This window comes from Anoplopoma fimbria, chromosome 12 (genome assembly GCF_027596085.1).
Source record: "Anoplopoma fimbria isolate UVic2021 breed Golden Eagle Sablefish chromosome 12, Afim_UVic_2022, whole genome shotgun sequence".
In the NCBI taxonomy this organism is placed as follows: Eukaryota; Metazoa; Chordata; class Actinopteri; order Perciformes; family Anoplopomatidae; genus Anoplopoma; species Anoplopoma fimbria.
The window spans coordinates 17,300,105-17,326,291 of NC_072460.1; the positions used below are offsets into that span (position 1 = coordinate 17,300,105).

The 26,187-nt window shown below is 39.1% G+C and overlaps 2 protein-coding genes across 2 annotated transcripts; one reads left to right on the top strand and one right to left on the bottom strand.

Moving 5' to 3' along the window:
• Positions 1-1,006: 1,006 nt before the first annotated feature.
• Positions 1,007-16,727, top strand: ptpn22 (protein tyrosine phosphatase non-receptor type 22). The gene is made up of 27 exons (XM_054608726.1): positions 1,007-1,062; positions 2,269-2,524; positions 4,328-4,436; positions 5,042-5,118; positions 5,238-5,333; positions 5,455-5,493; positions 6,142-6,213; positions 6,423-6,482; positions 6,796-6,938; positions 8,819-8,885; positions 8,999-9,076; positions 9,262-9,348; positions 9,786-10,347; positions 10,450-10,536; positions 10,671-10,852; positions 10,885-10,975; positions 11,081-11,217; positions 11,578-11,605; positions 11,744-11,842; positions 11,998-12,066; positions 12,159-12,292; positions 12,444-12,471; positions 13,994-14,056; positions 14,328-14,431; positions 14,524-14,554; positions 14,643-14,732; positions 14,819-16,727. The coding sequence occupies exons 2-27, from the start codon at positions 2,423-2,425 to the stop codon at positions 14,878-14,880; spliced, it is 2,697 nt and encodes an 898-aa protein (XP_054464701.1). The 5' UTR covers positions 1,007-1,062; positions 2,269-2,422; the 3' UTR covers positions 14,881-16,727.
• A 66-nt stretch (positions 16,728-16,793) lies between these two features.
• On the bottom strand, positions 16,794-24,903 carry LOC129100306 (lysine-specific demethylase 9). Its single transcript, XM_054609903.1, is given in 8 exon segments — positions 16,794-17,574; positions 17,576-18,078; positions 18,201-18,309; positions 18,921-19,088; positions 19,248-19,390; positions 20,749-20,886; positions 22,439-23,106; positions 24,258-24,903. Coding segments are annotated over 8 exon segments (2,415 nt in total). The 5' UTR covers positions 24,859-24,903; the 3' UTR covers positions 16,794-17,489.
• Between the last annotated feature and the right edge of the window lie 1,284 nt (positions 24,904-26,187).

Sequence of the window (26,187 nt, forward strand, 5' to 3'; positions counted from 1 at the left end):
GTTTTTAATTTACTTTTCAAGTTACTAATCAAACAAATCTTTGGACAAAAAAACTACCCCCTTAAATGGAGATTATAACCATTTTCTCTTTTTCAGAAAGGCATAGAAATTTGTTTCTCTTTTAGACATTTTTGAATAAATAAAAAGAGTATTATAATCATTAATACAAGTGTTAACTCATAGTCCACTCACCATGAAAAAGCAAAATCATATACAGGGTCCTCATTGTGTTGTGAAAGTAGGAAAGTGAAATCTTAACTATCATCGACACAGGAAGCCGTAGAGGTGGACTGTGGTTATCATAGCTTCCTGGAGGTGCATTGTGGGACATATATACTGGTACGTGCTGTGCATGGATTCCCCCGAAAACACGATTGCCATACTGTACAACTGAGAACTGAGAAAACTGCCCTTTCAATATGGCAACACACATTACAGTTTGACTTGTTCTTCCACAGTTGAGATAACCATTTCACTTGGTCACTGGTCTTGTGACTGGGTTTCTACTTTCTCGCATGCTGGCCAACAGTCAGTGACAGTGAAATAAACTTTAAATTAATAAAGTTAATGGTGAACTAAGGGTAAAATATCATTAATCATGTTCATCAGGTAGGTCAGTAATGAAGTATGAAGGAGTGTAGTGTGATGGTTGCAAACAAAACACAAAATCTTCATCAAACCAGTTGGTGGGAGGAAGAGAGAGGAGAGACATTAGAAAATAATCCAAATAGGCTTCAGCTCTATACTGTACTCAGATCTAGACAGCTTCCTGATTTCCTTCCCTACCTTGCCCATTGGCTCCTGAACCAGGAAGTCAAATCAGCCACACAGGCAACAGGCAATGGTTTTGACTATAAAATCCAACAAACCACCATGTAAATTGAACCACCCAAAATATACATTTGGGTTAGTCTACCACAAAGCCACTAGATGTCACCATCCGACTGATGTTGTGTGCAACACGAGCTGGATGCAGTGTTCAAGTCCCTGTAGTCTGCATCATGTCAACCAACTGACAGTTGGGCAACCTCCTCTCACATGAACTGCACGTCAACTTCTCTGGTAAGCCGGTTCTCATTACTTTTTCGTTATCATCTTGTTACTGGTATTTTCCTCTTTGTAGCATTATGCGAGCAGTGAGATCATCTTTTAAAGTACAAATATGTTTTATTATTATAGTTGTTTATTTTATTTATCATACTCTAATCCAGTGTGCTATAAAGGGAAGTCTTGTACGCGTAACTTCATGCACATAGTTCCTTTAAAAGAGCTCCTCCCATTGCTCTTTAAAGCCTAGGCTTACATAGTCATATAAGAAACTAGTCACCCACTAGACCATTGACAGTACGTTTTTACAAGAAATAGCAGAGTTTACATGATGGTATTTTGTCTAGAATATCGGGCAGTGGTCTACCAAAACAAATGGCTTCTGTGGACAAACAGTGGGCATAAATGAAGACCTAGAGTCGGGGTGGCCAAACCTTTTTGATTGTGAGCCATATACAGACATAGAAAATCATTTTCTTTATCCAAATAACTGTTTAACCATTAGCTGTTCGACTTTACAGTAGCGTAATGGTGTGGCCACATATTACAGAAAACATTTCTGTATCTGCTGCTCTTAAATTTGATTTAAATGTATCAAATGCTTTTAAAGTCAAATACAGTGCATGGCCTACTGTTATGATGTTATGTGTAAAGCTGTAATTAAGATAAATTATAACAAAAATGATGACAAAAATGCCATATTCTGGTTTATTTAAAAAAAAAAAATATATATATTAATAAAAGAGCAGCGGGCTGCAGTTGACCTGCGGGCCATAGTTTAGGCCACCCCAGATGTAGAAAGTTCAGTGCGTTGCTGCTTATTGCTGGCTCAGAACATCAGGCTTTTCAGGATTCCCAGGCAGACTCTCTCTTCGCCACTCCCTCTGCCTCCATCCCTACCCACATCCCTCCTCCACCCCTCTTGTGCTTCCTGAATGCTGTCCAACAGGCTAGACTACTTGTATCACACTCTGACATTGGGTAGTAACAGTTGTTTGTGATTGTTCATATTCATAAATGTATGGCCCACTGTGTTTGTGTGTGTTTCCTCTCCTTGTCCTGCTGTCATGCAATGAAACACCCGGGTGACTTTAGGACCCAGTGAGAGACACCCAGGGGGCGCGGCAATATTTTTAATCTGACCACAGAACCTGTTAGTTTACTCTTGCTTCCTCAAAGACAGTTCACACGTTCCCTCACAGTAGTTCCTTGATGTGACAGTTGCAATAGAGAAGTGCTCTGTGCAGCAGCAACAGAAGCGCCACAGCTCTGAACCCAAGCCTTGGCGACCCTAATCCATGACCCCTGGACGAGGACCTTTGTGTCCTGACATGCCTGTGAAAGGTGCCCTATCCAGGACAGTGTGCAACCAGCCATGGAGCAGCAGACCAGGATACTGAGGGACCTCCTGGTCCAGCTGGAGAGACAGAAGGCTGTGGACGAGCAGGCATCTAATGGCATTGCTGGGGAGTTTGCAGTGAGTCTATTTTGTTCCTTTAGTGGAAGTAGCCCACTGTCGAGAGAAGTATAGATTTATTTGTTGTGTTGTTCTCATTAACACATCACCTGAAGTCATGTTATAATAGCTATTGAATTAACTGACAGAAAGTACAATGAAAGGGAAAGTTCATAGTTTTACAGGCTTCCAAAATTTCACAAAAGGACTGATTTTCAGGGAAGTAACACTCTGCTTTGGTAACGCCACATTTGCGCTTCCTCTTTGCACTGATGCTTGTCATTAAAGGGGCATGGACAAGAAAGACCCATAAGCAAATGCATTAATACATTTAACGACGAACAAAGATTATTCAATTTGTCTAATAATTTGTTCACTTATCATGTTTCAGTCTTACTTATAACAATGCATGTACATTCACACACAAGCATGTACATATACGCACAAAAAGACCTCTTCCTCAGAAGTAGAAGGATGACATCACCTGACGGCTGCTGTCATGGTGATGAGTGACATGACAGTGCCTGAGGACAGCACCCTGTGCTTCACATGCTGCTACCACCCAGACCACTCTGGAGGAAGGGGTCTATTGCATCACTTCCTTAAAGAACAAAAAGCACTCTGTAGTGTTAGCAGCACAGAAGGTCCGCAAGGCCTTCAGCAGACTGTTTGGAACTGTGATAGTTGGCCTCTGAACAAAAAGACCAGTGTCTCAACAAATCCTGTAAGCCTGGACGAGCCATGACTTTAGTTTGAGTGTCAGACCTTCCGCCCAGTAAATTCCGGATGGAAATCCTCTTGGTTTGTAAGCCACCAAGTCAGTTTCTAGTAAAGTGAGTCACAGATTCTGGTCATCCGAGGTTGAATCACATGAAAACTGATCATATATGACCATTGTGCGTTTGGTCACAGCATGGTCTGAAAAGCATGTTGCTTGGGTAAAAAGTCAGTAGCACATTCTATAACGCCCATGTCTATAATGCATTATAAACATATTTATAATGTGGTATCTGCTTTTAGCACTGTGTCATTATAGTTATAAGTATATACATATTTATAATGCTATTAAACAATAGGCATAACACATTATAAAGCATTTCATAATTACTTATATGGTCAAGTACCATAATACCTCATAATACTCCATTCACTGACATTGTTTTTGCATGGATGCATTATAATCACTGTTATTATACATTACAATGTGATTATAAGTCACTATAAGTGGTCATTGTTTGAATTAAGTTGAGTGAAAATATCATTAAATCTATGCAAGAACATTACACCAAACGTTGTAAAATTATCTTCTTTGTTTAACAGGTCATAAAAGAAACGGAGTATACCAATTTTACAAAACTTTTTGATGATGAACAACTGAATTATGGTCACGACTAATAACCAGCTTATAATGTATTATATCAACCTACACATCAGAAATGTTATTTCTTCACTTAAAGCATCCAACAATCACTTAGACTAACTTATGATCACATTACAATGCATTATAAGATGATTATTATGTATTACAACTATTGGAATTATAACACACTATGATCCTTGAAGTATAAAGTACCTGACTTTATAAGTAATTAAAAAGATCTTTATAATGTGTTCTGACTATTGTTATAAAGCTTTATAAATACATATGACTATAATAATACACTGCTATATGCATATTAAACTAATTTTATGTATGTTTATAATACATCATAGGCATGTGCGTCATAGAGAGTGTTACCAAAAAGTTCTCTGACATTGTGCATTGTGATTATTAAAATGTTGCTTTTGAATGTAGAAGGATTCAATTTCTTTCATGTTTTTCAGAGGTTGAAAAGCCTGTCAACTAAGTACCGCACTGACAAGACCTACCCGACCAAGACAGCAGAAAAGCAAGACAACATCAAGAAGAACCGATACAAAGACATTGTTCCCTGTAAGCTTTGCTCAAGGCAGACTGATGAAAATAGCAGGTTGCCATTTACACCTCTGCATAATTTGCATCAGGGAAGTTCAGATAATATATGAATAGGACTCTAAATATATCTAGGTCAAATAATAACTGGACCTCCATATATTTACACCTCTTGAACATCAATGCTGAAAATATGCATAAATGAATTATATGGCTTACGGTTTTAAGTGTTGCATGACATTTAGATGCAAATACATAAACACTATGATATAGCATGATATGCAGTAAGTTAATGTATATGTGTATGATGACCTGGAATTTGACAGGGTGATATTGATGAGCTAAAATGTTATAAATAATTAACTTTTGTTCTTCCAGGTTAATGTAACTAATGATGTTGACATCATACCCGATTTATTTTATAAAAATAGTATATTTTTCAAATATTTATAACCATTGGACAATTTGGAATATATCCCTCCAGAAAAATGTACAAATGCCAAACATATTTTTTCTTATTCTCTATTCTTATTCTTTTTTGCAATAAGGCTGTGAAGTACAGCACAGTCAGCTACTCTTTAGTTGTGCGACGTTGCTCTTCTAACTACATATTCATCTCCTTTCAGTTGACCACACTAGAGTAAAGCTCACTCTCACCACAGCTAAAAATGACAGCGAATACATCAACGCCAGTTTCATCAAGGTAAATTAACAATGTGCTTATAATATTCCTATAAATTCCATTTACACATTTATGTAACTAATATAGTTTGTGCAAATGTTGCTGATATCTTTTGACAATAAGTTGTGTTTTGTCTCCAGGGAGCGTCAGGCTCCAGGGCCTACATTGCTACTCAGGGTCCTCTGCCTCACACAGTACTGGACTTCTTGAGGATGCTTTGGGAGTACAACATCAAGGTATGACCCACCTGTCATCTGTGGACAAAATAAGGTGTTTTTTAACACATAATGTTGCTCTTAAAATTAGGTGCTCTGATCTTAGTTACATAAACTGACCCTTTGAACTCCTTGGCTATAGGTTGTGTTGATGGCCTGTCGAGAGTTTGAGATGGGAAAGGTAACATCATTTTCTACATGTCCACATTCGACGTTTCCTCAACATATTATCTTCCATTTGCTTGTATACGATCAACACTTCTGTATTTTGTGTGTCAGTTCAACTTCAGCCTGCTATGCGAGGTCATTGTTCACACACCAGCCATTTTGCAATTAAGTCATGTTCGGGGTGGGAGGAAACCCAATTTTAGAAAGTAATCTAAGCTAAATGACATTTTAAACATCATCGCGCTGAACAAGATTGGTGGTGGTGAGGTGAAGTCATGCTGTGGTGTAGTTTGTTTATAGCCAGAAGATGTTTTTTATTATTGCCGATTGTATTTACGCTTCAAAAATGACAAAAGTGGTGTTCATTTGTGAGGATTATCCTGCTGGACAAAACATATATGCATCAGTAACAATTGTTTGCCACAGTCCTTTTTTTTCTGCAATAATTCCAAATCCAATGAAAAAATCCTTTGGCTTTTTTTTTGAGGGAATCGATGCAATGTTAACTTTCGCATTAGCCTTCAAAATATGTCATCCCTGCAGCACTTTATAGCTGTCTGACTAATTCCTGGAAGAATCCTCCCATTCTGAGCATGACGTCAGATGCTCTGTGTGAGAAGTAAAATGTGAAATACACTGTGCTTCTGTACTCTTTTTGTAGAAAAAGTGTGAGCGCTACTGGCCACAGACACAAGAGCAGCCATTTCTTTGTGAGCCTTTCACAGTTTACTGTGTGAGTATTATTCTCGTAGTCCCACTTCCTACTTTGACGAGTTTCAGTAGAAGTTTTCTATAACATGTATACATTGTAATCCTACACTATCTTCACACAAAATCTGTGTCATACAACAATTGGTTATGCTATTATTAATAAAATACAAAAAAAGTATCCACTGCAAAAATAAATAATGAACTTGAGGATGCATTGCTGGTTTATGACAGGATTCTGAGGAAAACAAAGGAGATTATCTGACAAGGACGTTACGGGTGACTTTTCGCAACGTAAGTAGTTTTTATTCAGTACCCTGACTGTAAGATTAACTGATAGGTATTTCTCCTGATACAAGCAAGACATTATCAGATTCATTTGTTGTTAGCTGCTACAAAGACAAGAGGCAGTTGTTGAAATGACCCATGTGGTTATATTTGACATCTTTGAGAGACGATCTACTAACATGTACTAAAATAATTTATGTAAATGTTTAGCTTCACAATGACAGAGTTGCAAACAACAACCTAAAAATGTGTATGCTCTGAAAATAAGCTTGCATTATTGTCTACAATGTCTAGAATGCTTTTTTTTTTTTTTTTCCAGTGTAGCCGAACTTTGAAACAGCTGCACTATTTCAACTGGCCAGATCACGGTGTACCAGACTCCATCCCTCCCATTCTGGACATGTTGCATGAGATGCGTTCCTATCAAGCCCATGATGATATCCCCTTCTGCATCCACTGCAGGTCAGGCTTCACTATGGAATTAAATTCTACTTATCTCCTTAAGAAAAAACTATCTTGATCCATCTATTATGAATCATTGTAGGCCTGTTGCAGTCTGTTTGCAGTTCATCCACAATTAAATAGCCATCTTAGTGATAATAAAATCCACAACAAATATATATCGAGGCAATCCAGAATATTGTAAGCATCTGGTTGGAATTTCAGGAAAAGTCCTCGACTGGTTCTATACTTTTTCAGCTTTGGTAAACATGCTTCAAATACCATATTTTTAACCATATCTGGCACATTCTGATGCAGAGATATTCATGCTTTGGTCTCATCTTTACTATTGCAGTGCTCTTTTAACTGGACTTCCCAAGTAATCAGTGTACTGATGTCACAGCATCTTTCACAGGCCCCCTGTCATCTTCAAGGCTCTGAATGATTTAGCACCTCCACCTTTATAGTCTTGAGAATTATGGATAGGCAGCCTTTTCGTATTATGCACCAAAACAGCATCACATCCATATTTAACAACCTATATACATTTCCTCAGGAAAAAAAACAAAAACATTTTAAGACTTAAGAGAAGTTTGGAATAATGATTATGTTAATTACTGATGGACAAGGCTTGTTTTGTTGCAGGCAAACAGTGATCACACTGAAGAATCACCCTTTTGGTTCTGATTAAGTAGTTACAATGAGAACATATTTCCTGTGGGCAGAATGTATATGTCCCCTACTTTAGGCCTTAGAGGTTAGGCACCTCCTCCCTTTTCTTTAAAACAGGAAGTGTGTGTAGGCGGGTAGCCGACGACCCACTAGGTTTTAAAGTGTGCGTGTGGGCATTTCCCCTCAGTTTTTCCAACACTTACAGTTAGGCTGATTTAAAACCCATGTCTACCTTTTTACTGAAACTTACACAATTCAATAATCTTTTGACTTGTATCAACCTACAAAAAACAGCTGCATGTGTGTGGTCTGTGCTTGGTTATTCAGCTGCAGTGTGAGGCCTTATAAAACATTACGTTCTGCGACCAGTGCAAAATTGAGCTATTAGATATTTTTTTGGTGGGCTCAAATATACAGTGAGACATGAGAGGTTTGGTTACAGTCATGGATTTGGCTACTTGAAAAGAAGAAGTGTTTGTTCAATGTGCCATCTCAAAGATATAGAACATTTGTTTCATTTTGTTAGATGTTGTCATTTTTTTTTTGGAACCTACGCCATACTTTGTTTAATAGGACAAAATATGAAGTTGATTTCGCAAATAAGAATGATGTTCAAATTTTAAACATTTAAATTAGTCAGTTTCTTGGAATTTTATACATAAATATATGTTATTTGAAAGTATATTAAAGTACTTTTTTTTTGTTCTTGTTTTGATGATAAATAATAAAAAATTGCTGTATATTTTAAGTAGTTATTAATATAGATACTGTAGAATACACGATTTGAAAGTGTGCCACACCATGACCTGCCCACACCTTTTGAGGATGATGTGTCAGAAATGGAATGATGAGTAAGTGGCTGATCCAACCTACAGCCAAGGAAATCACCCCACTTCTGAGTGATGTCATCATGAGACAGCTGTCAAAAGCTTTCAGTGACAATTGTGATTTTGTTCCTCAACACCCACAGGAAAAAGAACATAACTTCACAAACATCTCATAATGTACTATACGACAATCAAATCCTACCACTAACCGTGGCCTCAATAATTACCATAGAGTTTAGTCAACTCTTGTCCGACACATTGATACAGGTTTTTTGTATTTTTTTAATTTATTGTTTTTTATTGTTTTATTCAAATATCATTTTCTAACCAAATGGAGAGTCTCTCTCTCTCTAGAGATGACCTGAGTGGTTAAAATGTGACTTTCTGCTGCTGTGATTGTAGTGCTGGCTGTGGTAGAACTGGAGTCCTGTGTGCCATTGATTATACCTGGAATCTCCTGAAGAGACAGGTGAGAAATACCTGCAGTTCCACAATACATGCTGCACATTATCTATCTAAAGCCCGATTACTGTAACAGTAAAGATTCAAGCTCTGTTGTGTTGTTTGTGTGCTTGTTTTTAGATGATCACTCCAGATTTCAATATCTTTGACTTGGTTCAAAACATGAGAACCCAGAGGCCCTCGGTGGTTCAAACCAAGGTAGTTGCTGTTTTTTAACAAGGCATCACTTGTAGCAAATCTTCCAACAGGCAGAACCACACTTAAGGAAATTCTTTGTGTCAGTTGCTTCCTTTCATCAAAGATCTTTTGATGATTTGTGTTTTGTGCTTCATGCCCCGGGGCTGTGACACCTAACAGAGCAGGTTTTTGTTGTTTAACCTCAGGAACAATATGATCTGGTGTACAGAACCATCAAGTTGCTGTTTGAGAGATATTTGCAGTACGTGGATGCACAGACCTGCAGAAATAAGGTGAGCGATCAAGAACACTCCCTTGTGAATGAGCAAGAAACATCAAAGTAGAATGGAAATATATCATACTTCCTCCACCGCAGCCAATTGACAAGCACAACCATTACGACCAGCAAGGCAGAAACGACAGCTGTGGCAGGCTCTCTTGTGGTTTCAGTAGCACTGATGCAGAATGTCATGCGATCTGAGAGGAAAGTAATTAATTTCCAGACAAATAAATTGTGAAGGTTGTGTCGAGAAGGCTACTGTTTTACTTGAAGTTAAACACAAGAAGTTAGTGATTTGTTCAACTCTAAGGGCCTCTGTATAATATTGCATCCACCATAATACTACATGTGCATATTTGCCAAGCATTTATGCATGCACATGCAAATTGTCTTCATTTATGTAAAGCTGTTGCTGCTGCTGTGACTCAAACTCTGTGTTAAACTGGCCAGGTGACAACGAACCCATCTGCTATAGCGACTGACACAGAAAGAGAGCTCCCTGACCTGAGTAAGGAGGTGGTTTCGCTGCCACAATTCCAGCACCTTCTTGATGAGGAGAGGGATGTTTTGCAACAGTACCACACTTCCTTGTCTTCTGCTTCACACAATCACATTGCCTTGAGAGAAAAGGACCTGCAGAGGGACCAGGAACAATGGTACCTTCTCCGAACGCTTCCTGAGGCTCTGATTACCACCCAGGACCCGCAGGAGGGACCCATGACCTCCCTAACACAGGTGCATTCCAGCCAGAGAGCCCCCGCAGTAGAGGAGAGGATAGAAGAAAGCTATGACATACCATCTCTGAACCCTCCACCTTCACCAGCTGTGGCAGAAGCAATTTGTCTGATGGTGGAAGACCCTTACTTTGACACACCAATGAGCTACCCTTCTTCAGAGGAAGCACCAATGAACTTGACTGAAGACGCCAACCAATGGACAGTTAGCCCCATCTTCAGCATGCCCTCACTGTGTCTGAATGACCAGACTCTGGAGCTTAACTCTCCTGCCTCAGGTAAATGGTCATATTCGTGCATGTTAGTCCAGACTACGGAGACAACAGGGTAGTAGAATTCGATTTTGTAGATATTTGCATTAACTGATGTCCATTTTGCAGGTGCTGTCGAAGTTCATAGAGATGAGGAGGAACCTCCTCCCCTACCTCAACGAACTCCTGAATCCTATGTAATCGCTGTGGATGCAGGTTGGTGTCCTCAGTGTAGATATAAAAACAAATCTTGAATATAAATCATTAGTTTCTTTGAAGATTTACTCTGTGCATATATCCTGGACTTTTGAGGATACTTTATATAACATGTTATGGTTTTTATTTTTCAGAGCATCCAGCTCCCTTTGAAAGGTTAATGGTTATAATTCCACCCAATGCTGCTGCTGAGGCTGTTAGGGAGTTGGGAAGTGAGAAAATATCTAAAACTCCAAAATATCTTCTATGGCACACTCAATTATGCTTTTCTTCTAGTGACACATCTCTGAAGATGACTAATTCCAATATTTTTGTTGGTGACTCACTGTGAGTAAAATATCCATAACAAACTATGATACATTATTCCAGGCAACCCCCTCACCTGCCCCCCCACTTCCTGAGAGAACCCCAGAATCATTTGAGTGGGCCCTTGATCAAGGTGACTTCAAAATTTCATAAATCATACCCAACAATAAAAATTCTAAAAACAAGTTTTACTTAAAAAATGTAATAATGAAATTGATTATTCCTGGTTATCTTTCAGCTCCTGTGAAGCTGAAGTCAGACGTCACGCCGGCCGTGAAGCTGAACAGAATAGGAATGTCTTCCGAATGGTCTGGGGACTCAAGGCCAGCCACCACTGCATCTCAGATTGAGACGAATCCATGGGTGAGGAGTAAGGTAAGGATAAAGTCTCTTCGCAGGCTGAAGTGTGACTTTCTGTAAGTGTGAGCCATGAGGGTTTGGAAGATGATGAGTTATGCATATTCACATTATTTGAGCACATAAGGAGGTCAACATCTGTTTGACACCTCTGGCCAATAGAGAATGAGGATGATACATGTGACACCCAAACCATAAATTGTAAAGAGCCGGCTCAAATAAAAGGAGATTTAAACCTCTTTCACTACCCTGAAGTTCATACTTCAACTGATTGGTTTCTGAAATCATCCATCATCAATAATGTAAATATGTCATTTAAATAGTTCAGGCATTTAAAATGGCAGTTATGTAACAGCAACATACTTCTCTTTCTTGTAGAGTCTGAGAGTAAAAATGACCGTCACAGGTAAGATATTTTTTTACATGCATCTCAGGAATAATATGTAAACGCAATGGCTAAAAATGAAGCCAGCTGAAAAAAATTGAAGATACTACAGCACATGTTTGTGATTATTTAAATAGTATGTTCTTGTGATATCTCCAGTTCCAGTTACACATCCTGATCTTGCATCAAATACAACATCAAACCTCCACCCTCATTATCCACCTCTGGAACCACTGACTCCTCCGCTGCTTCTTCAAAGTAAGCTCACCAAACTGAATGAAAAAAATTCCACAAACATAACTGTCTATGTAACTTCAAGAGAAGTTACAACATACACGTCCACACAAAGAGAAGATACATTAATTATCTGTTAGTTATAAGAAATTAGAAGTGTTTTATCTTTGGTTTTGCAGCTGAGAAGAGCCTGACTCCTCCACTTCCTGACAGAACCCCCGACTCCTTCTTCCTCCCCACAGAAGAGAGTGAGTCTATCGTTGCTTCCTTGCAACAGAGAGACACAATGTAGCTCATGCTGTAGTACTTGTTGTCTAAGTGAAGTGCTCTTTTCCAACAGTTCACGAGAGATCCGCCCTCTGCTCGCAGCCCTTAGAAGCAACACGGCCCTCACCGAGGGTAGGCATGTCATCTGAGTGGGATGGCACCGCTCAGCCTAAGAAATTCCTTGACGTTGTTATGAGCAGGAGCAAGGTAATGACTATTAATTAAGTCAAAAGCTGGGGGTTACAGTTTGTGACCAACTAATTTTCCTGTACTAATCTCACTGCTTTTCCATTCAGTAATTAACGTCATAAGTTTCCATTTCCATTATCATTTTTGCTTCATTTTTTCCCCCCCTCAGAGTGTTCGAGCTAAAAGTTCTAAACAAGGTAAGCTATTTTATCTCATAAACTAAGACTCCTTCCTCTTCTGCTCATAATTCTATCTGACCTGGCAGGTAAAAGATAGCAATATTTAAAATTTGTCTGCTGAATAAATTGCCAAAACAGCTGGGCACTGTAGGTTTGATAAAATATTTATCAAACAGGAGTAAATGGTGTATTTGTTGGGGACACAGATATGGTGCGCTATAGAGTTATGCTATGTTCACAACAAAAGCAACAAAACTGCCAAGAGTGGCCAGCTACAAATACTGTGGGTTACTAGTAACTAGCTGGCCAGTTAGTACTGGGAACTGGCTGATGCAATTATTTTAGATGGAACGGCACAGTGTGAAACAAAAAAACATCTGATTAGTTGACTCTTCCCCGCGTCATTGGAGCACTGAAAACTGTTGTGAGCATTCCAACTTTGACTTATAGTGTATCACACCCATCACTTGGGGCTGCATGTCACTGGCTTCTATTGAAAACAATCTGTAGCCTGCTATGTCGCCAGTACATTAAAGCGGATCACAACCTATTGTTATTTTCATGTCCTAAAGTTATGAACATGGGCTACTCTCTCAAATATTAGTAATGCTGTTTAAGCCTAAATCTTACCCGACCTATGAAGGCCTATGTTATTTGACTAAAAAACAGTAACATCAGACATTTTCTTTTTTTAGATGGCAGGGGTGAAACTTAGTCATCCTCCAACGTGTGTTGTGTTATGGTTTCAAAATTATGATGACAGTTGAAAAACAACTAGATACAAAAATAGGCTCTACAGGATGATTTCTTTTCTTTTGGCAAATGGCTAAAAAAGTGCATATCTGCAGAAACTGGGGCCGGGGGCATCTTCCCAATGCATTGTCTATGAAGCAGTTCCAGACTTTACCTACCATATGACATCATACATTTGAGTTTTAGCATTCTAGTTTAGGGATTTGGGAGAGAGTTGTTCATGTTTACTCATATTTCTTTACTATCTTAGACCAAAGGAATAACCTGTATGATTTTTGAAAATGGTCGTAGTTCCCCTTTAACAGAAGCAGGAGGGTGTTTGTGGGATCCACCCAATATAAAAAGTGACCATGTTCATCATAATGTTGTCGCTCAATTACGTGTTTTTAGTAACTTTTAAAAAACAATGGAGGTTTATTCTATTAGAATTTGGGAACACAGATAATACTTGGAGGGATCCATTAATTAGTTAGTTTTGGATTTTTTTTCCCTGGGATTTGTTGACAGTCCCTTAATGTAGCAGAGACTTAATATTTTATGTTGACTGTAATCCACCAGTTTAACACATTTTGTGAGATTACATTGCGTTGTTTGTTGAGTACACACTAAAGCATGCTGGTTTAAGTTAGCATTTAGAGGATCTTCCACCACTGGGAGGCATCCTTTACCAAAACAAGAGATAAAAGATTGACTTGGAAAATGTCATGTTAGTTGTTGTCTTGTTCATGATCAATCTAAAACATTGTGTCTATATGACGGGTAGTTTATCACTTTGTTTCTACTGCAGAGCCCCTTACTGCAGTTCGGCAGCTTGCTACACCTCCTGTGGTCGTGGCTGGAGCAGGAAGTGGTGAGTTGCTTCAGACATTAGAGGGGCTGAACACTACGCGGTAGCCTCTTTCACACACACACACACACACACACTATTATTAGACATATATTTACTTGTTATTAAATAAACATATCCAGCATCCTGTCATATAAAACAAAAGTTCAAGTCTATACAACACAGGTAATCTTTCTCACAAATCCATATGTAAGAAGTACATGGTGGTAGCCATCAGGGAAACTTCAAAATGCGGCAAATCATTTAATTTCCTTTCTGTTTCTGTGTTCATCAGCACGAGTGGGGCAGCATGATGTTAACCGCAGGCCCTCACTGAACGCTGAGACTTCAGGAAACAAATCAGACAAAAGCAACGAGAAGAGCATGTCACGAACAAAGGTAACAAGAACTACACGCAACTAGTTAAAAGGAACATTTTAAAATCTTTTAGAACACATTTTAAATCTATGCTTTTGCTTCCTTTGTCCCAGAGTCTGAAGTTTTTTAGACACAAACAAAAACGTAAGTGTTAATTTAACTATTAGCTCAATAAATTAACTGATGTTTGTCAGAAAAGTAGGATTAACTCATTTTAAAACTATATTCTCAGCTAAAACTGACCCACCACCACCATCGCCACCCACTCAACCTGGAACAGCAGCTCCATCACATGGCGCTTCATCTTCAATGTTCAAATTTGGTAAGATGGCCTCTACATCGATCTGACATTAAGATATTATACAATTTTACATACAATTTTTGTGACACCATCTTCACCTCCCACAGGATTTGGGTACCGTTTTGGAAAGCCAAAAGGACCCAGGAGTTATCCAGAGACCTGGGTTTGATATTTTAGAGTCACCCATCTCTAAATATCAGAAATGGACCTGTTCTTGTAATGATGATCAACATAATAAATTGCACCGCTAAAGGACTCGTATATAGTGGACCTGAAAAGCACTGAAGGAAGCCTCTCTTTGTCTCGCACAGCACAGTAGCACCCTCAGCAGTAGAAAACAGGAAGTACCATGTTACCAGCTCTGATGCACTTTGTACAGTATATAAACTAAGGTTGATTTTTAATCATTGAGCATCGCTCACTGAACAACTTGGACCAATGACTTGAATGTTGACTCAAAAACAAGAATAATTTGCTTGAGGAGGTGGGCAATCTGCAGCAAGAAGTTTGACACTTGTTGTTACAATGCTTAAAGCGACTTAAATATATTTGAGTTATGTGTGTGTATCTGTGCTTTTGGCATGAAATGTAAAAATCGGGTATAACATTGCATCTAGTTCATCAACACATCACTTATTCTATTATAAAGACAACAAACTATTCATCGTTCAGTGTACCAAGCGTGTCATTTAGTTTGGTTTTTTCGGCCATCATTTACACATCCATCCGTAGTTTTTAAATGAATCTTAAAGCATCGTCAACATGTTAAAAAGGTACAGTGAATGTGATTTGTACTGAATATGCATATGATGTAACTGTACAGTTAAACTGTGTTATATACACTGGTTACACACAAAATTATTTATTAAAAAAATATAGAACGTCTATGCATTCTTATTGTGTTTTTTTTTCTATTTTTGACAAGACGGAAATACATTGGTATCAGATCTCTACTGTCTGAAACACCCAGGAAACTGATTAAAAATAGCCTCAGTACAAACGATAACAACATCAATCACTGGTGCTAGAACACAGCGTCACAACAGGCTGCACTATTGTAACTGTCAACTTATTTCTACATTAAGCTAGTAAGTCAAGACAACATTACTCCTGATAAACTAAAATAATAACCTGCTTCCTGAATAGGATCACGTAGGCATGACACTATGATTTAGTAATTGAATCTTCCTGGTAACATTCAAATAAAAATTAAAAAAAAGCATCACTTGAGCAATATTTGTTGTAAATAGAAAGCCAAACCAAGAGGAACTAATGCTGTTTGGCCATCACCATTTACCATTCTACCCATAATAATATATAAACCTCACAGTTTTAGCTGAGGCCGTACACAGTTCAAGGCACTAAAACATGGTGGTCAGTGGTAGAGCAAAGGCAGTATTACGACATCGCTTCCTCTATAGACGACCAAGAGCAAAGGGCTCTGTGAGGTTCAGATGAACTGTGAATCTGATCAGAAACTTCGGGTGACCATGTTCAACGTTATTTAGGGACAGATGACTTTGGAAGGAATGAGCAGTTCAGTCTTGGACAATGTTGATACAGGCCTCGTTATTTTAGATTTTGTGAAACTTTAAAAAAAGACAACAGGCATTTACAGTATACATCCCCACAATAACGCTCGCATACAACCACAGTTACCTTCTACAATGGTGCCTTCATCACCCGTGTGACAATACCAGCTAAAACTCAAGGTGAGAGTGAATTCAAATCAAATGAAAAATGACTTGACTTCCCTGACAGCGTTCCCATGTTCCCAGCTATCACAACAACATAATATATACATACCAACTTCTGATGACATACTCCACCCCTGAAGAACAAATTCAGACAATTATTGCTAAATGCAATCATTTAGAGGTGCTCCTATACTTAGATAATAGTCTTAAATATTTAGCACTGGTTAATCACCAGTGTTCATAAGTTGAGCTCAATTTTAAGAAAATAAATAAATATCTAAAACAGTATCAACAGTAAGAAAAAGGGCAGTGTATAAAATGTTTTGGGGTTTTTTTTAAATAAAAAAAATTGCACAAACATACTTAAAAAGCCGTTCAACTGGATAATTACAATTCTCTACCCAAAGAAAAATGTATCTTCTTTAATTTAAAAGAAACATTTAAAACAAAAGACTCATTTTGATTTTCCTTTGTTTGCTGGCTGTAACCAATCCAGGAAATCAAATATGTGGCGAGCTTTTGATTCTGATGACAACTGACAACATCCTCAATCCATGAAACTACACGTATCTCCTCGGTAGGCTTATTCTATATGCCTTTGTCACTGCAATGAATAAAACCGTATCATGTCAATATCAGGCTTCCAGAGTATTCATATCTTATCAATGTAAGCAATGACTCCACCTGCCACAGACTTTACATCTTCGATGAAGTAATTACGTCAAAAGAAGAAACAGCGGAGCCTTCAGCGTAGATTAAACGTTTTACAGTTAGCGTGTCAACTCATAGTCAGTCTACAAATAATAGTTTCTCTACACGATACATACCTTTTGAATGAGACAGTAGAGGGCTCCAGTTTAGGTGCTATCAAATTAAAAAAGAACAAATGTGTTACACAGTCCCATCAAAAGAACAAATGTGTTACACAGTCCCATCAAAAGAACAAATGTGTTACACAGTCCCATCAAATCCCTTTGGCTGAAAAACATATGGGAACATTTTATCAACGTTTAAAAGATGAAGAAAAAAGTCTGAAGAATAATTTAAAGGCTTCCTGATTGACACAGGTGTCAGTTTTAGTCTACAAATCTTTCAGGTTCACTCTCACCAAAGTGGGAAGAGAGACATTGTTGGGTAATTTAGGGAATTCTGCTGTGTGGCCAAGTTTTTGGAAGGATGGGCTCTTTTGAAGGTGTACATCCAGGGTGGACTGTTTCTGAGAAAAGGTGGGGATTCTGGTATTTTGGGGGCACGTGAGCAGATTTGGTGGGCTGTGGAGATGCTGGCTGAGGCTCCTGGGGAGGCGTTGCTGGCCTCTGGAACTCTGGTTCTTCAGTTTTGGCCACGCCCCCTTGAATGTTGTCTGCCTGTGGTCGTGCACGGGGGGTTACGGTGGCATCAGGCCTGGCAGGGGAGGAAAAAGAGAATCGCCCCATGGTGGAGCTGAGATCGTTGGGTCGCTGCTCCTCCTCCTTGTCCTTTCCCTCTGGATGGTACCGTTTGAGGCGGATGTGCCAGGCCAGGCTGCAGACTGCAGACACGGTCTTAAACTGGTGGATGACATTCCTTGGGATGAAGTAAATGTCGTCGTCACAGAGCTGGACACGGACGTAGCGGATGCCTTCCCTCCTCAGCTGGTTGAGCTTGGCATCGTCTACCCACTGGACACACTGCATGAAAGACAAACAATGGTAACATGTTTAAAATTTCAACAGGATACGCTACCTGGAGTGTAAAAATCTAACAAAAATACAGATCCTAATGGATTATTTATGGAAATACAAGTTCTCACCTGAGACACTGGGGGCTCGTACAGATCCAGCTGCAGCCTGTGGACAACTTCATTGAAGTCCCCAGCTTGGAAACACACTACGTCTTTGGTTATTCGAGGTTGGTTATTCCTGTAACAGATTGCACAAAAAGCATCTTGCATACTCCTTCCTCATTACATATGATGTCAGTGCTAACATTTAAAGAACGGGTTGGTAATATTCTTCAAAAAATGTTTTTGTTAGAATTGAAAAATGATCTTTACATCCTGACAGCAGTCAATAAAGCAAATGATCTGGCAAAAAAAAAGGAAAATCATCTCGTATCTAGCTGTCACAGGACTGTTATAAGCCAGTTCAAACATTTCATGGACTTGAATGAAAGAATTGGACGGGCTACCTTTCTGTCTACCTCCATGCCTGCGCACACTGCGTTCAATCTTGTGAGTTACCGTAGTCTTCCACAAGCTGCTAACTTGATAGCTGTGACTAACAATAGCCATGATCGTTATTCATGTTCATTTTGATCATTTTCAGGGAGTGGCTTTGGAGGGAGGCTTGAAGTCAGTGCTGCCGACTTGTCTACTTTCTCGCTAGCATTTAGCAACTTTTGGAGCTAGTGCTGCTAGCTGCTTTTATCGGAAAAGCAACACAGATCTGGCTTTTTGGTTTGGAGAATTTTAAAAATCTAGCTTACTCATGCAAGTTTCTCAACATCACCAACTCTAGCTTTATTGACTCACCATTCTCCAAAGTGCACGGCCTTCAGAACCCCCACAGCAGCAGTGCTCTGCCAGTCAAAGCTCTGTCCTACATGGTCTGCATGGGCCTTAGTTCGGTCCTCAAACAGAACCTCTCTGGGTTCACTGGCCCGAGGCAGGTAGTGTAGATTTTTAATCTCATTCATGGACCTAGACACAAAGATGTGAGGATGGGAGGGGATAGGGAAAGAGCAAAAAGACCTTCCCAATCAAACCTAATCTCATAATCACAGCTGTTTTTCCTTGTATTTCATATCATATGGATATGGAAAGGTGTTTATATATTTCCTTTTGCAGCTGGAGCTGTACCTGCGTCTTTTGAAGGGAGACTTGGGCATGTCAGCAGTGGGGACCATTTGTTCTCCTGGTCGCACCCACATGATGGGCCCATCGTCACTTTGAGAGCGACAGTCCAGCTTGAGACTGGAGAGGCTTCCCCACGGTAGAGTCATCTGTGGTGACGCACACACAGACATTCAAACACACACACACACACACACACACTGTGTGAGTCAGACAGAATGTTTGTGACGCAACTGATGACAAACGTAATTACAGGCCACCATGTAAAAATAAAATACTAAATACAGCATGTGATTTAGAGTCTGTTGACATTATTGTTATAAAAAGTGCAGCAAATTGAACAGATGTTACAGCAATATCACTAAATCAGCAAGGAGGTAATTATGGATTGTGGTACTTGTACTTCTTAAAGAGATTCCTGAGAGAAACATACTGTATTCAGCATATTCAGTGATTCTGGTCTGAGGTCTACAGGAGGATGCAGAGGTTACGGATGCACTATGAGTTGAAGTCCTCCAATCAGGTGGCAGGCAGAGCAAAAACAGTGGGCCTCATGCAAGAACTTCTTGTACAAACACATTCGTTCTTAAGTGGTTTGTACGAGTGATTTAGGAGATATCGCCGCTTTCACAAATTTAGTCCTATTTTGAATTTTTGGGAAGGTTCTAGATTATACGAGTTGTCCAGAATTGTCTTAATTGTCATGTGCAATTAGTCTGCTGTTATCCGAGCCTACGGGTTTCATGGATATTATTTTTCATTGCTTTGAAAATCATAAATAAATTACACCTATAATAATAATTTATAAATAATTAATTATAATAAATAATTTATAGGTATATATAATATACCTATAAATTCATTCATATAGCCTAACAATATCAACATTAGTTTCAACTAGTGAACACATGCATTGTATTTCACATGGCTTTGTTTCTGTCAAGTCAAGTTTGACAGCAATGATAATTACATATGTTGCATACAGACATGTTTACTAGTTTACTTTACAATATTTCTGTGTAAAAGGTATTTCAAGAGCATCTCAACTACCTGTTTCGGTTTAATTGTATCATACCTGCAGCCCCATTTGCTGTCTGAACTATTGGTTAGGCCATTCAGATGCGTGTCCGCTGATTCCTTGCTTGACTTAAATTATTTAAGACGTTTTTCAAATCGGATCATTTCCTTTATTTTTTTACGTCATTATTGGGGCATTAATTATGCTTATTTACAATTCTCATTTACGCACAGATGTTATTAATCATGTTAACGCTGGTCATTTACACAGTTATCTGAAGTTAGGTGTGTTTGCTGAATCTGACATGGCAAACTCTTACCGGTCAACCAACGAAAAATACAAAAATGGTCCTGCATTAGTTCCATTGTACCTGCTTCAGACTGTCAGGGCATAGTTCAGTTCATACGGCTAATGTTATAAGGCTTAATTGCTGTGTGAGTACTAACTCCCCCCCCCCCCAGTATGGTCCATCATTTTCCTATTTTTTACCTTGAGAAAGGGTGATTCCTCCAGCATGTCAAGGAACTCTGGGAAATAGTCTCCAACTTCCTCATCTACTGCTCCCACCAAGCTTATCTGCCTCATGGGTCCAGACCGGTACGTTCCTGAACAGTAAGTCCGGCTCACCTAGGACAGGAGAAACAGGTTACATATTTCAGTGTGTTCCATACTAATTGTATCCATACTATATAGTGTTCAGTGTACTATAGACTTTGTATACCGCTTCTACAGTAAGTATACAATAAAGATATATGCATCTACAGAACACAACTGCTAATGTCTTACCAAAACGTCCTCACTTCCTTGGTATTGTCATCACTGCTCAGAGTAAACAGTATGCAACTTAAAATGTTATGTTTTCCTGATATAATCCTTTAAGCTAGAGGTAGAATTTGCACTCAGGCCGCTGTAACGAAGCCACAGCAGCACATCATGCTTAACAGATCCTTGTAATTCTGAAAATCCATACACAGCTACACTGACTGGATTTCTTACATGCTAATTATTGTGTAAAATAGTTAAGCTGCAGACCACAGCCTTTGTTTATTAATACTATTATGGGTAAACTTCTTTTTACAAATGAACTCACGGCTACAGAGGTGTAGGTTACTGCTTAGAACATTTTCCAGACTGTAACAATTGCAGAAAAAGGTTTAAAGGGTGACATAAATCTGCACCATGTTATTATGCTGGTATGTGAACATTGCTGTGATTTTAAACACCTACAATATGCAGTTTGAAATACAGCACTGACCCAGTAAAGTACAATAGACACAACAAAGCACTCCAGTACAATCACTCTGCCCTGAAACAATCAAGGTATTCTCTGGACTCTCCAGTGGTGAAATGCCCAGACTAGACTGCGTCTTCTGATGCAGATCTAACATCACACATGTTGACCTCCTGACTCACGCTTTCTCCTCTCTGACATCTTTCTCAGGCAGCGAGGGTTGTTATGATCCTGCATCCACATGGCGCATAACCACATTAGATCTCTGTATAAACAGGAACTTGGCACAAGCACAAGTTTTTAGACTGAACAATAGTGCCCTTTGGATTGAGTCTACTGGTTGGCAAACATGTACTTCAACTTATTTTTGTACCCTGAAGACACTGCAGTCAGCTCTTTAATACAGGCGTTAAAATCCAGATTGCTTGACTTTAGAGTTCCTCTTCTAAAAAGTATATCACAATGCAACATGACTATAACTGACAGGCTACAAGTTGCCATGCCACAAAGAGTTTAATAAGTTATAGTTTTTATATGCGTGCATTCTATTCTATTCTGCATCACACTTGATTTGTTTACGAGAGTAAAGAGTCTTGTTTTAAGCTTTTTAAGCAACGGTTTTCTGGTTCCAACTTCTCAAATGTAAATATTTTCTTAGATTTATGATGGTAAATTAAATATTTTGTCGTTTTTGACTGCTGGTTGGACACAAAGAGTATGACATTTTTTCACTAAACAATCATACTAATTGATATTAAAAATTGTTGTTAGTTGCAGCCAAAAGTTTAACCAAATTCTAGAAAGACACTGGCTGATTGAACTGATCAAGAACAACCACATCATGACCATTGCTCTCATCAGAAGCTATGATTTAATTAGGATGTGATAAAAGTGCTGGTGTTTGGTCCAAAGACCATTTTGCCTTTTTTTTTTTTTTTTTTTACATACCTGAGAGTGAAAGTTGGCAATAGTGGTGGTCTCAATGTCTTTCTTGCCCAGTATCTCCATTTTAACTGGTGTGTTGGGGAAGTTGAAGGCAAAGTAGTCCAGGAAGTCAGGTAGGAAGGCGGCTGCACTGTGCACCACTGCCAAAGCATATGAGGCTGCACCTCTGGGTGTCTCAGCAAAAGCCAACTCCAGAAACTCCTGGGAAAAGCACTCCATCTCAGCCGGACCGAGACAAGCTAGCTCATCAGCATAGGCGTGTAGAACCGACCCCCCACCGTTGGCTTGCCTTTCCTCATGCATGAAGCGTCCGCACCAGGTGCCCGTCTGCAGGCAGGAGCTGCGGATGTAGTGGTCTTGGTGGGAGAGGAAGGGGACGTGTCCGAGCTTGAGAGCACGGAGGTAGGCTTGGTGGTTGTCCACAGTGTCTCTGCCAGGTGGTCGATTGCTCTCATGCCTCATGGTGCCATGCAGAGGCGGATCAGGCCGAACGGGCAGAGTGAGATCCGCCCCAAGCCCTGCACACACAGTCTGAACCGCTTTGTTGTGCATGTATCGGACCTTTTTGACACTGTGCTCATCCTCGCGGTGCTTCTTCTTCTTCTTTCTCTTCTTCAGGAGATATTCCTCCAGTGTTTGAGACTTGACATTCTCGTTGTGGGGCCTTGGCTCTACAGGTGAATAAATAAATGACATTTAGAGGGGTAGGGTACACATAGAGTGGAGGGGAAGCTGTTTTTTGCTTTGTGACCTTGTTAAACTCTACATCTCATTATTTTCAAAAAAATGCAAAATGTATTAATCAGCATGTTTTCCACAATAGCAACATTGTTGTGCAGGAGTAACTAAACATTACTATTATTTGTCATGCACCTTCAGATTATTTAAAGTAGAACACAGACCACAAATGAATGAATACAATGTTGGGGGCATTATATATCTATTTAGTTCTTTATAATGGCATCATTTTACAGTGTGCTGCTGCTGTAAGACAGCAGATAAGTTACTGGATATGCTTTAACCTAAAAACTATTTTTGTGAACTTTCAACCTATTGAATGAAAATATAACATAGTTGCAAAGATTTTATGTTGGTCCATGGACACGACTTAAGGAAAATCCAAATACATACAGTACCAGTCAAAAGTTTGGACACACCTTCTCATTCAACTACTTTGAAGAATCTAAAATATAAAACATATTCTGGTTTGTTGAGCATTTGTTTGTTTACCACATAATTCCATATGTGTTCCTTCATAGTTTGGATGTCTTCAATATTAATCAATGTAGAAATAAAAAAATAAAGAAAAACCATTGAATGAGAAGGTGTGTCCAAACTTTTGACTGGTACTGCAATTCATAAATAATTTATTTTACAATTTTAACCTGTTATTGACTCCCGTCTTACTGTACAGTGCAGTAATGTAAAGCCCAAACTGACAATTTGGTATATTTGTATGACTCGGTACAGTACCAGTCAAAAGTTTGGACACACCTTCTCATTCAACTACTTTGAAGAATCTAAAATATAAAACATATTCTGGTTTGTTGAGCATTTGTTTGTTTACCACATAATTCCATATGTGTTCCTTCATAGTTTGGATGTCTTCAATATTAATCAATGTAGAAAAAAAAAATAAAAAAAATAAATAAAAACCATTGAATAAGAAGGTGTATCCAAACTTTTGACTGGTACTGTAAATATATATATATATATATATATATATATATATATATATATATATATATATATATATATATATTTCCTAGTACCTAGGCCTACCCCTACCCATTTAATATATGCACACAATAATAAAACTCACCCTTCTTGTTCTTCATTTCAGAGTGTTTCACATTGGCCTCGGTGTTCTCCTTCTTCAGCTTCACTTTCAGGTCTTTGTCTCGGTGTTTTTCTTTAAAATCCTGGGTCTTGGCCTTGACCACCTTGAGAGGCGTGAACGTGAAGAGCGCAGGTGTCTCGGGCAGCACCGCTCGCTGCTTCTTCTTCTTCATCTGCTGCTGCTGCTCCGATACCTTCCGCGGCTGAGGAGGAGGAGGAGGAGGAGGAAGAGGCAAAGCCGGCTGCAGGCTTTTCGTACCATTGGTGAGACCGCGATCGTGGTGATGCCCGTGGTGGTAGTGGTGGTGGTGGTGGCTTTGCTGATCATGTTTATCTGCGCTGAACTTGTGTGGTTTGGGATTTTGCTGCAGCTGGTGGACCCGGTTCTCCCCGTGCTGGTGGTGGTGATGGTGGTGATGGAGCTTCACTTTCTTCTCTTCTTTTGCAGACTTCTCCCGTTTGTCAGCTGAGGGCGACAGGTCGTGTTTCTTCTTCTTTTTCTTCTCTCTAATGAATCGATCCAGACTGTATCTCACCTTTTCATCTTCTACTCTGGCCCGGAGCAAGTCTACTTGAGCTGCCATCTTTGCACGTAGGCTACGTTTAAAGGGCTGCTCGGTGCTTCTACTGCGCAGGTGTCCTCCGGAGATGTGTAGTCCTCCTGCCGTTACTTTGTAGTTCGCTTCTGGATTGTGGGGTTTGTTTGCGCATGCGTAAAGCGTGGAACTGTGGGTCGTGTAGTTCGACACTATTGCAAAGCCTCACGGGAGATTGAGTGTACAGTGCCGACTGCGTGCGGCTTTGCACGCACTCACTCCTGCCCAGGTGACGTAATGACTCAACCAGGAGAGGCAGTGCTTCAGTTTACAGCAGTAATAAGAGTTATCAAGTGTTAAACAACAACATGTTTCACAAACAAGGCTGACTTATGTTAAAGAGTAACTTTACAAATGTCCAAGGCTGACTTATGTTAAAGGATAACTTTACAAATGTCCAAGGCTGACTTATATTAAAGGATAACTTTACAAATGTCCAAGGCTGACTTACTATACAAATGTCCAAGGCTGACTTATATTAAAGAGTAATTTACCCCATGGGGATTAAAGGAATATATAATAATAATAATACAAATGTCCAAGGCTGACTTATATTAAAGATAACTTTACAAATGTCCAAGGCTGACTTATATTAATAATAACTTTACAAATGTCCAAGGCTGACTTATATTAAAGAGTAACTTTACAAATGTCCAAGGCTGACTTATATTAAAGGATAACTTTACAAATGTCCAAGGCTGACTTATATTAAAGAGTAACTTTACAAATGTCCAAGGCTGACTTATATTAAAGGATAACTTTACAAATGTCCAAGGCTGACTTATATTAAAGAGTAACTTTACAAATGTCCAAGGCTGACTTATATTAAAGAGTAACTTTACAAATGTCCAAGGCTGACTTATATTAAAAGTAACCCTTTCATGCATAGAGGTCAAACAGTTACAAATTCAAATGTTGTTTTCTTGTATATGCATGGGTTTTGATGGTATAGTTGCACATCAGCCACTACAGTAGTGCTCACTGTAGTGGCTGATGTGCAACTATGCCATCAAAACCCATGCATATACAAGAAAAACAACATTTGAATAGCTGTCCACTGTAGTGACCTCTACCGCATGAAAGGGTTAAAGGATAACTTTACAAATGTCCAAGGCTGTCTTAAAACATGAGAATGAAACAAAACAGAACACGCTGACGATTCGTTGCTATGGTGATGGAAAACACATGTCCTGTCTACAATTGCTATGTATTCTAGTAATGCATGTGGATACACAATTTAGTGCAAAAATATACATTTCAAAGTGTATTTAAAGTTAATATGAGGCGCCAGCAGTCTGAGTTGGACAGATCAAGTGA

Coding starts and splice junctions, on each gene's coding strand:
- ptpn22 (XM_054608726.1), top strand. CDS start 2,423: ATGGAGCAGCAGACCAGGATACTGAGGGACCTCCTGGTCCAGCTGGAG. Junction 10,537..10,670: donor TGTAATCGCTGTGGATGCAG/GTTGGTGTCCTC, acceptor TTTATTTTTCAG/AGCATCCAGCTCCCTTTGAA. Junction 12,472..13,993: donor AGCTAAAAGTTCTAAACAAG/GTAAGCTATTTT, acceptor TTTCTACTGCAG/AGCCCCTTACTGCAGTTCGG.